Below are 13,964 nucleotides of genomic sequence, written 5' to 3'. Positions count from 1 at the left end.
AGTGAGAATAACATATGAATAGTAACACAGTAAAGGTTTCCACCTATTCAGTACTAATATGTATTTACAATGTTATAAATTACATGGTGTAATGTAATTACATGGTGTAATGTAATTACATGGTGTAATGTAATTACATGGTGTAATGTAATTACATGTAATTTATAACATTGTAAATACATATTAGTACTGAATAGGTGGAAACCTTTACTGTGTTACTATTCATATGTTATACTTCAAACACTCGCTAGCACGACTTCTACACAAGTCTCGTCAAAACAACCCCTGTTAAATAATAACTCAACTTCACCATCAAGACCACCTCCTTATATGTGTTGCCTTAACAGGTGAGTTGGCCATGCGGTTAGGGACGCGCAGCTGTGAGCTCGCATCCGGGAGATAGTGGGTTCGAACCCCACTGTTGGCAGCCCTGAAGATGGTTTTCCGTGGTTTCCCATTTTCAGACCAGGCAAATTAATTAATTAATCTATTACACTTGCGTCCTGTGAACAAATAGGACACACAAAAGGAACAAATGTAAACTGAGTGACACAATTCAGACTTCCAGTCTAACAGAACTCGTTTACAAGTGGTCAATTCACCAAAACTTTTATTTGAATTCCCCATCTGATGTTTTAAGTGTTTTTAATATATATTTTAACTACCGGTAGCTGTTGTACTTGGGCTTCACTATGGAATTCTTCATTATATAGGCTACAGAATTCTAGGTTAGGTAGTGTACATGTTGTGAGCAAGATTGTATTAAATTGCATAGCTCTTAACGTTACCCTAGAAACACGACGGGGAAGTCATCAAACGTCTTTTCTCATATGAAGTCTGGATTAGGAAATTTTCATTGTAATGGTAGGCCTGCTTGCCGACCATCAGTCACAATCAAGTTGGAGAGTGTTCATTATAATGGCAGACACTCGCTCTCCACCTGCCTTTTTACATCCCCAGAAAGACTGTCTTAGTAGTTTTCCCAACTGAAATGAACATGGGTCATTACAATGATGCCAGTAGGAATGGAGTGATTAGGAATGCTTTCATATGAAATACTCCATACTCGATCAAATGAAAAACCACACATTTTCTCACTTTTAACGAACAGTACTATACTGCCGATCTAACAGTCCAAAGTTCCAAAGCTGGAATGACCCAGCTGTAGACAGCCGTGATCCGTGAACACTGTTCGTTTTTTGGGGGCGGGGGATGGGGGGTCGAATAATGGAAAGTCCCAGGGCGAAAACTATGCCTTTTACTAATATTTCCTAGGAGTACCTGATGAGTCAGAAAATCTCAATGCACTACACTGGCAGCGGAAAAATCTGACTCGGAGGAAAATTTTTCTTCCAAGCCAGAGGAGAAACCCCCTTTTCACTGTTGATTTGGAATAAAATGAATGTAGAATTTAATAAAAGTGAAGAGGAAGAAGCTTTTATTAAGAAACGGCTCTTTTCAGTGTTGAATTTTGAGTTATTTAGAGGATTGTGTTGCTATAATTTGGAATAGAACTAAATACTACTACTACTACTACTACTACTACTACTACTACTACTACTACTACTACTACTCTTGCGAGATGAAGAGACGAATTCTTACAAGATCTAGGAAAAAAACAGCCAGGTCAACTTAATACAATTAGAAGCTGACTATAAAGCATCAAAGAGGCAACTAATGAAGCTAATAAAGGATTCTAAGAGAAATCTCTGGCAAAAGCTATGCGAAGATCTAGACAGTGATATCTGAGGGGCGGGATATAAGATAGTGACCGGTCGAATAATTAACAGGGTACCAGTTCAGCTCCCAGCTGATAGAAGGAAAGCCATAGCAATGGAGTTGTTCCCTTGTACTAATGACAGACTTGAAACGGAATCAGATTTTTGTGTTGCAGAACCGTTTACTGTGGTTGAGTTACAAGAGGTAGCACACAATATGAAGACTGGTAAGGCACCAGGTGTAGATGGAATCCCACTAGAAGCCATCAAGTATGCAGTTGAGGTGGCACCTGGTTGGATCTTATCAGTCTTCAATGATTTATTAAAAAAGCGTGAATTTCCCAATGAGTGGAAAGTAGCCAAGCTAGTGCTGTTATTGAAGGCAGGGAAACTATCATTAGATCCATCAGCGTACAGGCCACTTTGCTTATTAAACACCTTGAGCAAACTTTACGAAGGATTGATTAAAACTAGACTGGAGAAAGAACTTGAACAACAGGGAGGACTTTCTTCGAACCAGTTTGGATTTAGAAAGGGTAGAACCACAACCCAAGCTATTGAGAGGGTGATTCAAATACAGGCAGAAAGCAGTGAAAAATGGGCTGCCTTGATAATGCTAGATGTCAAAAATGCTTTTAACACTGCTTCTTGGAGCATTATTTTGAGAGAACTTCGTAGGATGAGCATTTCTTGGTATCTACAACAAATAATCGTTAAGTACTTCAAAGGACGAAGAATACGATTTCATGATTTAGAAGACCTTGAAATGAGTGCTGGCGTTCCACAGGGATCTGTCTTAGGACCCACCTTGTGGAACATTCTATATGATGGTGTCTTACGCCTGCAGCTGACAAAAGGGACAACATCTATTGGTTATGCAGATGACCTTGCAATAGTGGTAATAGCAGAGAATGTAGAAGAACTGACCTTCCGAGTAAATGAATCACTGAGACGAGTTAACCTTTGGATGGTAAATAATAGGTTGAGATTGGCTCCACATAAGACTGAGGCTGTAATTTTGAAAGGTTCCAGGAATTGGAAAAATGTCCGTTTCTTATTAAATGATACAGTGATTATCCCAGGAAAGTCTGTACGATACCTTGGGGTTCTTATTGACAGGAATTGCACATTTGGTGCACATGTGAAGGCAGTAACCCAAAAGGCAGAGAAGAAGGCATTGGCATTAGCCAGACTTATGCCTAACATCGGGGGACCAAGAACAGTTAAGAGACAGATTATGTGCTCTGCAGTATATTCCATTTTACTTTATGCTGCACCTATCTGGCAAAATGCACTCAGGAGGAAGATTCACCGAAAAGCTATGGAAAGAGTACAGAGGAAAATGCTGCTCAGAGTTACCTGTGCATATCGAACTGTTTCGACAGCAGCTTTACAAGTTGTAGCTGCCAGTATTCCCATTGACCTCCTCGTTGTAGAGAGAAAACTTTGACATGAAAGGGGTGCAACTATATCTGCTGAAGAAAAGAAAGCCTCGAGGAACCAACTCTTACTAGACTGGCAAGACTGATGGGATGGCACAACCTATGTTGGTCAATGGACAAAAAAGCTAATACCCAACATAGGAGACTGCCTTAAATGTAGACATCGGCAGGTAGATTACTATCTGTCACAGATCCTGACAAGACATGGAAGATTCGGCGTATACGCCATGAAGATGGGAAAGACGCAGGGAGATGGTTGTCGGTACTGTTCTGAAAGGGATACAGTAGAACACACTTTTTTCTACTGTGTTCGATGGGAAGAAGAACGAAGGAAAGCTTGCCAACAACTTGGCCGACGACTCACGCCAGGGAATCTGGTTCAGATTATGTTAGAGAGCCCGTTTGCCTGGAACACAGTAAAGGCAATGGCGACAAGCATTATGGGGATGAAGGAAAAAGAAGAGAAAGGAAGAACTTAATAATATACATCACTCCATTCTGATGTCATGACGACAAGCAGTTCCAGAATGGTCTGAGTGAAGAGGGCAGGGGTTTTTAGTTGGTGGAAATCCAACTCCCACACAGAGTGGTGTCTTTAAAAGATTTTTCCCTGCCATAACAAAAAACTACTACTACTACTACTACTACTACTACTACTACTACTACTACTACTACTACTACTACTATGCCTTAGGGCTAAGTATGCGCACTTCTCATTCAAAGCAGTGCGTCAGAGTAGAGATGGAATAGCTGGAACACTATGATGAACCAGTGTGTAACGTACCAGCAGTATCTGAAAATGTATGAACCAGAGGAATGGCATGTTAAAGAAGAAAGATTTCTAACTCCCCAGCTATTTCCCGCCAATATTCAGTCAGGCTGTTGTACTCGGTACATAGCAGTAATCCCATCTATTGGAGTTGAGTGGCAGAATAAGAGACAAAGAACATCACAACAATGGTCAATGTAATGTTATTGTTTCGATATTGTAGACCTTCACATTTAGTCTTCTTCCGACTCTGAAATACCACTCTTATCATAGTCGGTCGGTACGGTAAAACTGAATAAAACATAAATGTAGTACTTTTCAATAGCACCAATAACATATGTATTTAAAATGTAAATTTTAATAATAATAATGTTATTTGCTTTACGTCCCACTAACTGCTTTTACGGTCTTCGGAGACGCTGAGGTGCCGGAATTTAGTCCCGCAGGAGTTCTTTTACGTGCCAGTAAATCTACCAACACGAGGCTGTCGTATTTGAGCACCTTCAAATACCACCGGACTGAGCCAGGATCGAACCTGCCAAGTTGGGGTTAGAAGGCCAGCGCCTTAACCGTCTGAGCCACTCAGCCCGGCAAATTAAATTTTTGGCGCCTTCTCCTAAACTACAATTTTATCCAGGATGAATAAAATTGTTTATAGTTTAGACTGTAGTTTATTATTTCCGACTCTATACACAGATTTTCATTAACCCTCTTGGAGCCAAGAGCCGATCTGGTCGGCTGCACCCATCAGCTGGAAGAGGCCAGAGCTCCGCCTTCACTCTACTACTATAAAGTGCCAGGCTGTTTTCAGTGGAAATACATGTATTTTAAAATTCACGTATATCTACCGATGTATAGCAAATACCGGCATGAAATTTTCTACATATCGACTATGTAGAATAAAAGACTGGTTTGGAGTGATATAAAGAGTCAAAAACATTTTATTGTTGATTTATAGTTGTCGATAACTTTTTTTTCGGAAGAGAAAAGTATTTTTGCATTTTCTCTCTCAATATCTACTTTGAAAAAATAATTTACGATACAAAAGAATATACGTAATTATATATAATGTATTTCTAAATATAATTCTATAGAATAACTAATTTGAACGAGAAAAATAAAAACATAAAAAATAAAAATTCAAACATATGTCACTAGTAAAAACAAGACAATTTTACTCACCGATAAAATTTGCGTGTATGTATTGACGTTTGGCAAATACTGACAAGAAATTTTCTATGTGCGGACAACACAGTATTAAAATAATTCTGAATTATTAAATAAGTAAAAAATAATAGTTGATATTATAGTTTTTGTTTTCAGAAAAATTATTTTCTCGTTTTCGGTTGTAGTATATATTAGAAAAATAATTTTAGAATACAACAGAATTTACGAAATTAAGAAATGTATGGCACTAAAGCCCTGATTTGCTTTGACCTACTAAGCGACCGCTGCTCAGTTCTGTACCTGCAGTTTACGAGGTGAATCATGGTCAGTGAGACAGATCCTCTCAGTAATTATTCTTGGTTTTCCCGAGCGGGGTCGCCCCCTCACCCTCAGATATCTCCTCAATTGCAATCATTTAGAGTCACTTAGATTGAGTGAACCTTGAACCAACTCTCAGGACCAGGCGAAAATTCTTGACCTGGGCAGGAATCGAACCCATGACCCCCGGGTGAGAGGCAGGCACGCTACACTTGGCCCGTGGAGACTGGCATTTAGGTATTGATAGAGGACTATATGTGACTATAAGGTTTAGTAGAGAGTAAGTGAAAAGTAAATTGAAGTATGATATGGGCAGAGAATCAGACGGTGGGGCATGTTTAGGTCCAAGAAGTTCCTTGAAGGAGACAGGAGATTGAGGAATGTTGTCGGTTTCATTGGGACAAATTTCTACAAAATGTTCTCCAGAGACATCATCATCATCTTCGTTATCACTAGTTTCATCTACCACCATATTCAGAGTAGCTTTAGTGCCGATAGAAACAATTAAACGTCTCTTCTTTAGCTGCGGTGATTCCGCGGACGTGTCCAGTATAATTTCATCGCTACTCTCTGAACAAAATTCCCTATTGCCATCCGATAAATCATCCGCATTAACTTCGCATTGTTCCAAATACTGCATTAATTTATTGTCATCAATACCTGCTGAAAAAATATCACGTGAACAACTTGCCATTTTCTTGTCACAAATCCACTCACTGCAAGGAGCAATCTCTTACTGACCGGGTAGCGGTATTTGTAAACACAGGAAACGACTCTTGTGAAAGGTATAACACCCTCTTAGAACTGCCAAAGCAAGGTCAGGTACATAATAACGTGTAGCCCCTTTACTACAGGTTGTAACAAAAGTATGCACGTCACTATAGGTTGCCTCAAAATTATGTATATCACAGAATTTTAAGCCGGTTGATGTAATCGACTCTGGCAACTTCCGACTGGATTGTTAAAGGCCGACCAGATTGGCTCTGGCAACTTAAAGGGCGGGTGCTCGCACTACTGCCTGGCACCAAGAGAGTTAAATTCTGTTTACCCATTTTCTCGTGGCTAGCGTCAATATGGACTTAGCAACAAAAATACAAATCCATGAAGATCTGTGTTATCATAGCCAATAAGGTAAAAATGTATAGGACATAAATGATCAGAAATTTAATTCTATATAACTTTAGTTGTGTAGTATTTATCAATAGGATCACTAATAATATACATATTTGATAATTAAATTTTAGGCCTTCCCCTAAACTACCATTTCACTCTGTGTGAATAAAATAATTTATAGCCTAGATTGTAGTGACTCATCCCCCGACTTTACATACCGATTTTCATTATATTCTCTTCAGCCGTTTTCTCATGATGTTTGTACAGACAGACAGACAGACAGACAGACAGACAGACAGACAGACAGACAGACAGACAGACAGACAGACAGAAATTATGGAAAAGCAAAAAAGAGCATTTTCTTGTTACTGTGGACATGACCAATACAAAAATACCATTCTTTTCAAATTCTGAGCAATGTACAGACAAAACTCTTATTTTATATAGATGTGTGTTTTATGTCATGTGATAATACATACTGTAAGGGATTTTAGTGATTTTACGTACATTGTACAACTTGCTGATGGTTAGAATTATAGGCTGAGGATGACCCCTTGTTGGATTGAAACTGGTTCCTTAAATTGTGAAAGGGTCTAAAAATCTCTTCGTCATTTTACTTGTAGTGTATTGAAAGGTGGATAATCTCATAGCTATTCTCCTGAATACATGTCAAATGGCTAAAACATTCTTAGCTTATGAGATTATTTTTTCCCCTGTTACTTGCGGAAAGAGTCTCAAATATTTGTTTCCAGCACTCGCGATTATTTCACTGGTATTATTTCCCTATTGTCTGTTGTTGAATACAGTTTATTATTTAACTGTTCACAAAAAGTCAGTCTAACAAAGGAAGATATTCCTGGGCATAGTATATTGTGTTCAAGATATGTAACTAGATCAATATTGCTCTTTCTTCCTGTTTTAGCTATCATGATTAACATAACCATTATGCTTTCAAAATTCTTCTCTGCTTCTTGTGAAATGTTCAAGGATTAGTTTTATCTACAGTAAGATCTGTCATACAGGTTGTACCTTTAATTATATTACAAACTCTAAGGGATAATAAAGAAGATCAATATTATACCAGGAAAAGATATTTGAACAGGAGCATGAGATGGGTCTTAGGGAGTGAGCGGTTCTTAGGAGCCATTACAGAGAAAGGTACTTGCAGAGCGAAATAATAGATGGTTCATTTCTACTACCAGCTTTATTCAATTTGTCTGAATTTTTCTGATGCAGAAAATCCTATTATTTTGGTGGTAAAACCAAATGAATAGTAACTCGTTTCTCATAAGAACTGTTATTTGCACTTTCAAAATCTCAAAATATTTTTGTAGTAAATGAAAATGAATCACTTTTATGAAAATGAATGTTTCTTTCAGATTTCCTAGAGTTCTTTTTAAAAAATATGAGATAATTTGTAAATTCAATACAACACTTAAATTATTCTCTTCTTGAAACCTATAGTCCTTCTAATGAAATTCCTACAGTCTGTTTAAAAACTGTTATCACTGGGCAATTATATAAAATTATCATGGGAAAACTTCTTAAAGTTCTGAGTTCTTTGAATATTCACTCGAAAATTAAGAAAAAAATTATCACTGAAAATTATGAATTTCAGAGTGCTTTAAATGTTCACTTGAAAATAAAGTATCCGGGAGATAGTAGGTTTGAATCTCACTATTGGCAGCCCTGAAAATGGTTTTCCGTGGTTTCCCATTTTCACACCAGGCAAATGCTGGGGCTGTACCTTAATTAAGGCCACGGCTGCTTCCTTCCAACTCCTAGGCCTTTCCTATCCCATCGTCGCCATAAGACCTATCTGTGTCGGCGCGACGTAAAGCCCATAGCAAAAAAAGAAAAAAAAAAGAAAATAAAGATATCAACTCACTAAGTCGTATTATGGATTAGTGACTGAATTTAACACCTTTGAAATGACTTATTACTGTCTTTTTATATGTACCTTCTCCCGCGTCATCCCGCATTGTCCCGCTTCGTATCTCATACCATCTGCCGTGTAGTCCCGCGTTGTATCTTGTTCAGGTTAATATGGTGAAAGCAACACTCGGTCAAGATTTCTCTGTCATGCGTTAGATCGTAATGACACAAGAAAGTTCAATTGACATTTTGACTTTTAAAGAGTGTTGAATTAATATGATTTTATCTGTTTGAAGTTGGAAACGATAGCACTGAGTATCACAGTTTGTATCACAATTCGTGCCACAGTTGATCACTTAAATTGAACTCAAAAACACAATTTAGAGTAAAGATATTCAACACCTTGAATTAAAAGCACAGTTCTTGGTTCTGAAGTATAGTCCTTGGTTCAAAATACTGTTTTACAGCACAGTTCATAGCACAGTTTTTCTCTTTACACTATTCACAGTTTATAGTACAGTTCATTCTATGTTCAAGAAAATAAAATCACAGTCTCTTTAGATTTGTGTTATTTAGTTGAGAATGATATTAAATATCATCGTATTGTGAAGTGCGAGTCTCAGTTAGTTAACCGCACATGAATATGTTTAAATGTTCTTGAATGTTTACTACACCAAATACAACTATGGTAGTATTGTCTAAACTTACTGAAAAATGGTCTTAATATTCAGTGAATCGTCTTGTATGACTGGTCATAAATACATCACATTAGATAATTTAATCACCGAAAATATGTCAAGTTCGAGACATCAAGAATTCTACTAAGTAATAAATCTCACCGATACAAAATTCCTAAGTCTGAATAACAATTGGTCAAATGCTCAAGTTACATTATCATCTGCAGTGAAATTTTACAAGTCTCATGTAGCACTGGTTAAGCCCTAAAGTTCACCTTAACACAGGTTGAGAAATGTATAAATCTGAGTTACTTCGGCATATGCTGAATATTTCCAAGTATCAACACACGATTGAAATTTTTACAAGTCCGGCGAACAGTATTACAGATGATAGAGTTTCACATTCGCGACCCGTATAATGTCGGTTCGACATACTGCCATGGTTGAGTTACGATGCATAACTAATCTTGCTTTGTTGACCCCCTCTCTTTTATATGCAGAGTCAAGGCCACTGCAGAAAAATTGTGTTTCTTTCCACGTCTATTTCTCAGTAACCTGTGGGCCAATTAACATGAAATTTTAATATGATGACTTCTAATTTATTAATGAGCTTCACGGTGATGTGCTTTAAATTTTGATATCTCAACTGGTTGCCGAGATGTTAAGAAATGATCCAGAACAATCCAGGGGTGTCGGTGACATGTGGCAACAATTTTAATAGAGAAACTCATACACAGAAATGCTTGTTTGGTATTTTGGATTGTTCATATTCTTGATTTCTGTAACATTATGCTTATATTCAATCATCTGTACAATTTGCATGCCTTTACATTGACATTTTTACTATTGTTTACAGCGCCCTAAATTCAAATTACCATTTAAAAAATTATCATTTTATTTCCATAATTATTCATAAAGTTTGAGATAATGACATATATTTATACTTGTATAAAAAAATTCACCCCAATATCTTTTGCAGTTATGTTGTTAAGTAACAAACTTTAATTGACTGTACTGGTGCCATTTCTCCAACCGAGATGGCTGTTGTTTTCTACATAACAGATCAATAGATCAAACATATATAAACAACTCTGAAAAGTTTCAGCTTTTTTTTTTTTTTTTTGTCTTATATTGTGGATTCAATGAAATTTTAGAGCAAGAAATGCATTCTCAGTTACATTCCCCCTTAAAGATTTTTCTTTATATTACCAAATATAAAGATTATTTTTTCACAAGTTGTATGTTTTATGTAAGTCATTTATATAAAATTGTAAACTGTTTTTATATTTTGAAATTCAATGTAAGTCATGGTATGACCATCAAGTTAAAGCGACTATAAATATTTTAAATATATATATATTTTTTTAAATTTCTACTTCACTTCACTTTCTAACTTGAATTTAATATTTTACGCCTTCTAAACTTCCCTCTCTGTAGTTGACAAAAGGCTATATTGGATTATTTTGTTATGTTATAAATCTTTTTCTCCTCTCTATAATATTTAATAATATTTATAAATTTGAGCATATTAATATTACCTATGGTACTTTCTTTTTATGAATATTTTCAGGAGCAGCTAGTGCTTATGGTGATCATTTAGATAAGTTTGGTGCAATCTTTAACATACTGAATAAATCTTACCTCTCTGAAGGAGCAGCTGAAGCCGCAGCCGCACGGTTGAAGGTACGCACTTATTACTTAATAGTTTTAAAACAACTTCTTGTTTATTATCATTATCACCACGATGTGCAGGTCGCCTACGGGAGTCAAACAGAAAGACCTGCACCTGGCGAGCCGAATCCGTCCTGGGATATCCCGGCACTAAAAGCCATACGCCATTTCCATTTCATCATTATCATCAGGTGATATCAAAGAAAACAAATACAATTAATTAGGTACTGGTACAGGGATAAAGGGGTGCACTGAAGGAGCCTCCCCGAAGATTGCGAAGGTTTACTAGATAAGCACAGAATTATGAATATTGCAATCAGGTGTACTCTGGGCAACGGTGGTCATAGACCAGCGGCTGATCCTTCAACCACCAGGAGATATAGATACGAAAATAAAAACAACCAGTCTTTTCAAGACTTAATATAACTTCAATAAACATTGAAGGTTTATCCAGAGATAAAGCGATCTTACTCTCTGACATGTGCAAACGTAAGAAGATTGACATCCTACTGGTGCAAGAAACTCACAGAGGGGTCAACAACAAAAGACCTAAATAGAAGGGATGAGACTAATTGTTGAATGCCCCCATGAACATTATGGTAGTGTTGTATTTGTCAGACCAGAGATTAGTGTTAAGTCATCTCAAATGATGTTCAGAAATGATATAGAAATCTTTACATTAGATTTGGAATCTTATCCTGTAACATTTATAAACCACCCAGTGAAAACTTCACCTTTGAAAAGCCAAGTAACTTTGATAAGAAGAATATCAAAATTGTCTTGGGAGATTTCAATTGTAGGAGCATCAGTAGGGGATATAACAGCACAGACAAGAATGGGGAGGAACTCAAACAATGGTCAGAAAAGGAAGGAATGAGACTGATTCACAACCCCAAACTAAAATCATCTTTCAACAGCAGCAGGTGGCGCAGTGGTTACCACCCCGACAATACATTTATAAGCGAACATGTTACTATAATGGTGGGGGAGTCCATCCCTAGGACTCAACATAGCCCAATCACTAGTTCAGTAGTAGGAGTGGTCAGCAATGAGAAATTCCTTTCAAACGTTGTTTCAATTTTAAACATTTTCCACTGAGCTGGATGAGGCATTGACCAATTTACAACCAAAGCTAAGTCATTATGGAGACTTCGTGGAACTTGTCAAGAAGATCCCCCATAAACATATTCCCTGAGGTTGTCATACACAGTTCATTGCTGGTCTCAATGCTGATTCCAAGTATCTGTTAAAAGACTACCAGAAGTATGAGAAGGTTCCTTTTGCGGATGACACCATTCAGGCAGGTGAAGAACTCTTGAAGAGCATCGCTGACAGAAGTAAGGAAAGATGGATGAACTTACTTGCAGACCTTGACATGGCCCAGAACAGTAGAAAAGCATGGAAGCTGGTCAAGTTGAGCAATGGTCCTCTGAGTCCACCAGAGGATCTCACCAAAGTTACACCAAACCAAATAGCTCACCAGTTGCTCTGTAATGGGAAAACCACCAAGAAACTGAGGTGTGAAACCAAAATCTACTGTAGATGAAAATAATCTCCTCGGTCATCTATTCACATCAACAGAATTAGAACATACCATCAAACCTCTGACGGTCAACAAAGCTGCACATCCGGATGACTTCAGGACAGAACAAATTAAGTACTTTGGTCCAGGGACAATTCAATGGCTGGTAAATATGATGAATAGATGTGTCAAGAATCTCCAATTACCAAAGCTGTGGAGGAAAACTCACGTGGTCGCATTGCTAAAGCCATAATACCAATATAAACGGTCCGTTATTGGACATTATAAATTTTCCAGCTAACTCATTCCTGGTTGCCAGCATTTTGCCCCCGTGTGCTAGGCTGGGCTCATCAGTTGGTACCTAGCACACCTACCAAAACACATGGCTAGTGCATACCGTGGAGGCCACTGCGTAGGCTAATTGTAGCCACCGGCAGTGCCAATGCACTATGAGGCACTCTGTCTCACTATTAAAGCCAGGCAAAGCACCAACAGATGTAAAGAATTTCCAGCCTGTCTCTCTCTTGTGCCACTTATACAAGGCTTTTGAAAGGTTGATCCTTCAGAGATGTGCATTGTTCATAGATGACCAACTAATTCAAAATCAAGCAAGATTTAGACCAGAGAAATCTTGTTGCAGCCAAGTTCTGAACCTAATGCAGCATATCATGGGTTGGATATGAGAATAAACTGATCACTGGTGTTGCCTTCATACATCTCAATGCTTCCTATGACACAGTGAACCATAGGAAGTTCATTTGCCAGGCTACACAACACCACCAAGGATATGAAACTAACAAATGTCATATGAGTGATCCTCCAGAACAGAAGGTTCCATGTCACCCTTCAAGGAAAGAAGAGTCTGGAGGAATCAGAAAAACAGGTTACCTCAAGGCAGTGTGTTATCACCATTACTATTCAATATCTATACAAATGATCAGCCATAATACCTAGAGGCAAGGTGCTTTATCTATGTTGATGACATTGCTATTGCTGCACAGGGTAGGTAGGAACTTTGAAGAGGTAGAAAGAATACTGACCAGTGCTCTTGAGAGATTAGACAATTATTATGCACAGAATCACCTGAAACCTAATCCAGGAAAAACACAAGTCTGTGCATTTCATATTCGCAACAGAGAGGCCCGATGAAAGCTGAATGTTGTCTGGAAAGGAGTGACACTTGAGAATTGATATGCTTCGGTATTTGGGAATCAAGCTTGATCACTCCCTGAGCTTCAAGAAACATTGTGGAGAGCTGAAATGCAAGATCAACTCAAGGAATAGTATATTGTGGAATTTGACTGGTTCAACATGGGGAGCAAACCCTCATGTTCTATGTTCAACTGCTTTGGGATTGTGCTTTGCTGCAGGAGAGTACAGATCATCAGTGTGGGGAGCATCCGCCCATACCAAGCTAGTGGATACAGCTCTCAACGAGTCCACCTGTATTGTCACTGGGTGTTTAAGACCTACTCCAGTGCAGAAGATCTACCCTCTCGCTGGTATTGAGCCTCCAGCTATTCAACGCAAGGTGGCAGCTGAGAAAGAGAGACACAAGATTGAGTCAGATCCCAAACATCCAATGTATAACTACAAGGTGACCACATGTCGCCTGAGATGCAGGACGATCAAGAGAACAGTACCCCTCTATACCAAACCAGAAGTTTGACGTATATCACTCTGGAAACAAGT

At 38.0% G+C, this 13,964-nt stretch overlaps 1 protein-coding gene across 1 annotated transcript in view; it reads left to right on the top strand.

Moving 5' to 3' along the window:
* LOC136879788 (uncharacterized) overlaps positions 1-13,964 on the top strand; it is a 206,742-nt gene that overhangs the window by 140,284 nt on the left and 52,494 nt on the right. The window contains exon 7 of the mRNA XM_067153256.2: positions 10,650-10,762. Within this exon, the coding sequence (XP_067009357.2) occupies positions 10,650-10,762 (113 nt within the window). The remainder of the gene's footprint in view (positions 1-10,649; positions 10,763-13,964) is intronic.

Source organism: Anabrus simplex, chromosome 1, assembly GCF_040414725.1.
Source record: "Anabrus simplex isolate iqAnaSimp1 chromosome 1, ASM4041472v1, whole genome shotgun sequence".
In the NCBI taxonomy this organism is placed as follows: domain Eukaryota; kingdom Metazoa; phylum Arthropoda; class Insecta; order Orthoptera; family Tettigoniidae; genus Anabrus; species Anabrus simplex.
The sequence above is the reverse complement of the archived record's forward strand: the minus strand, read 5'-3'. Positions and strand labels throughout refer to the sequence as shown.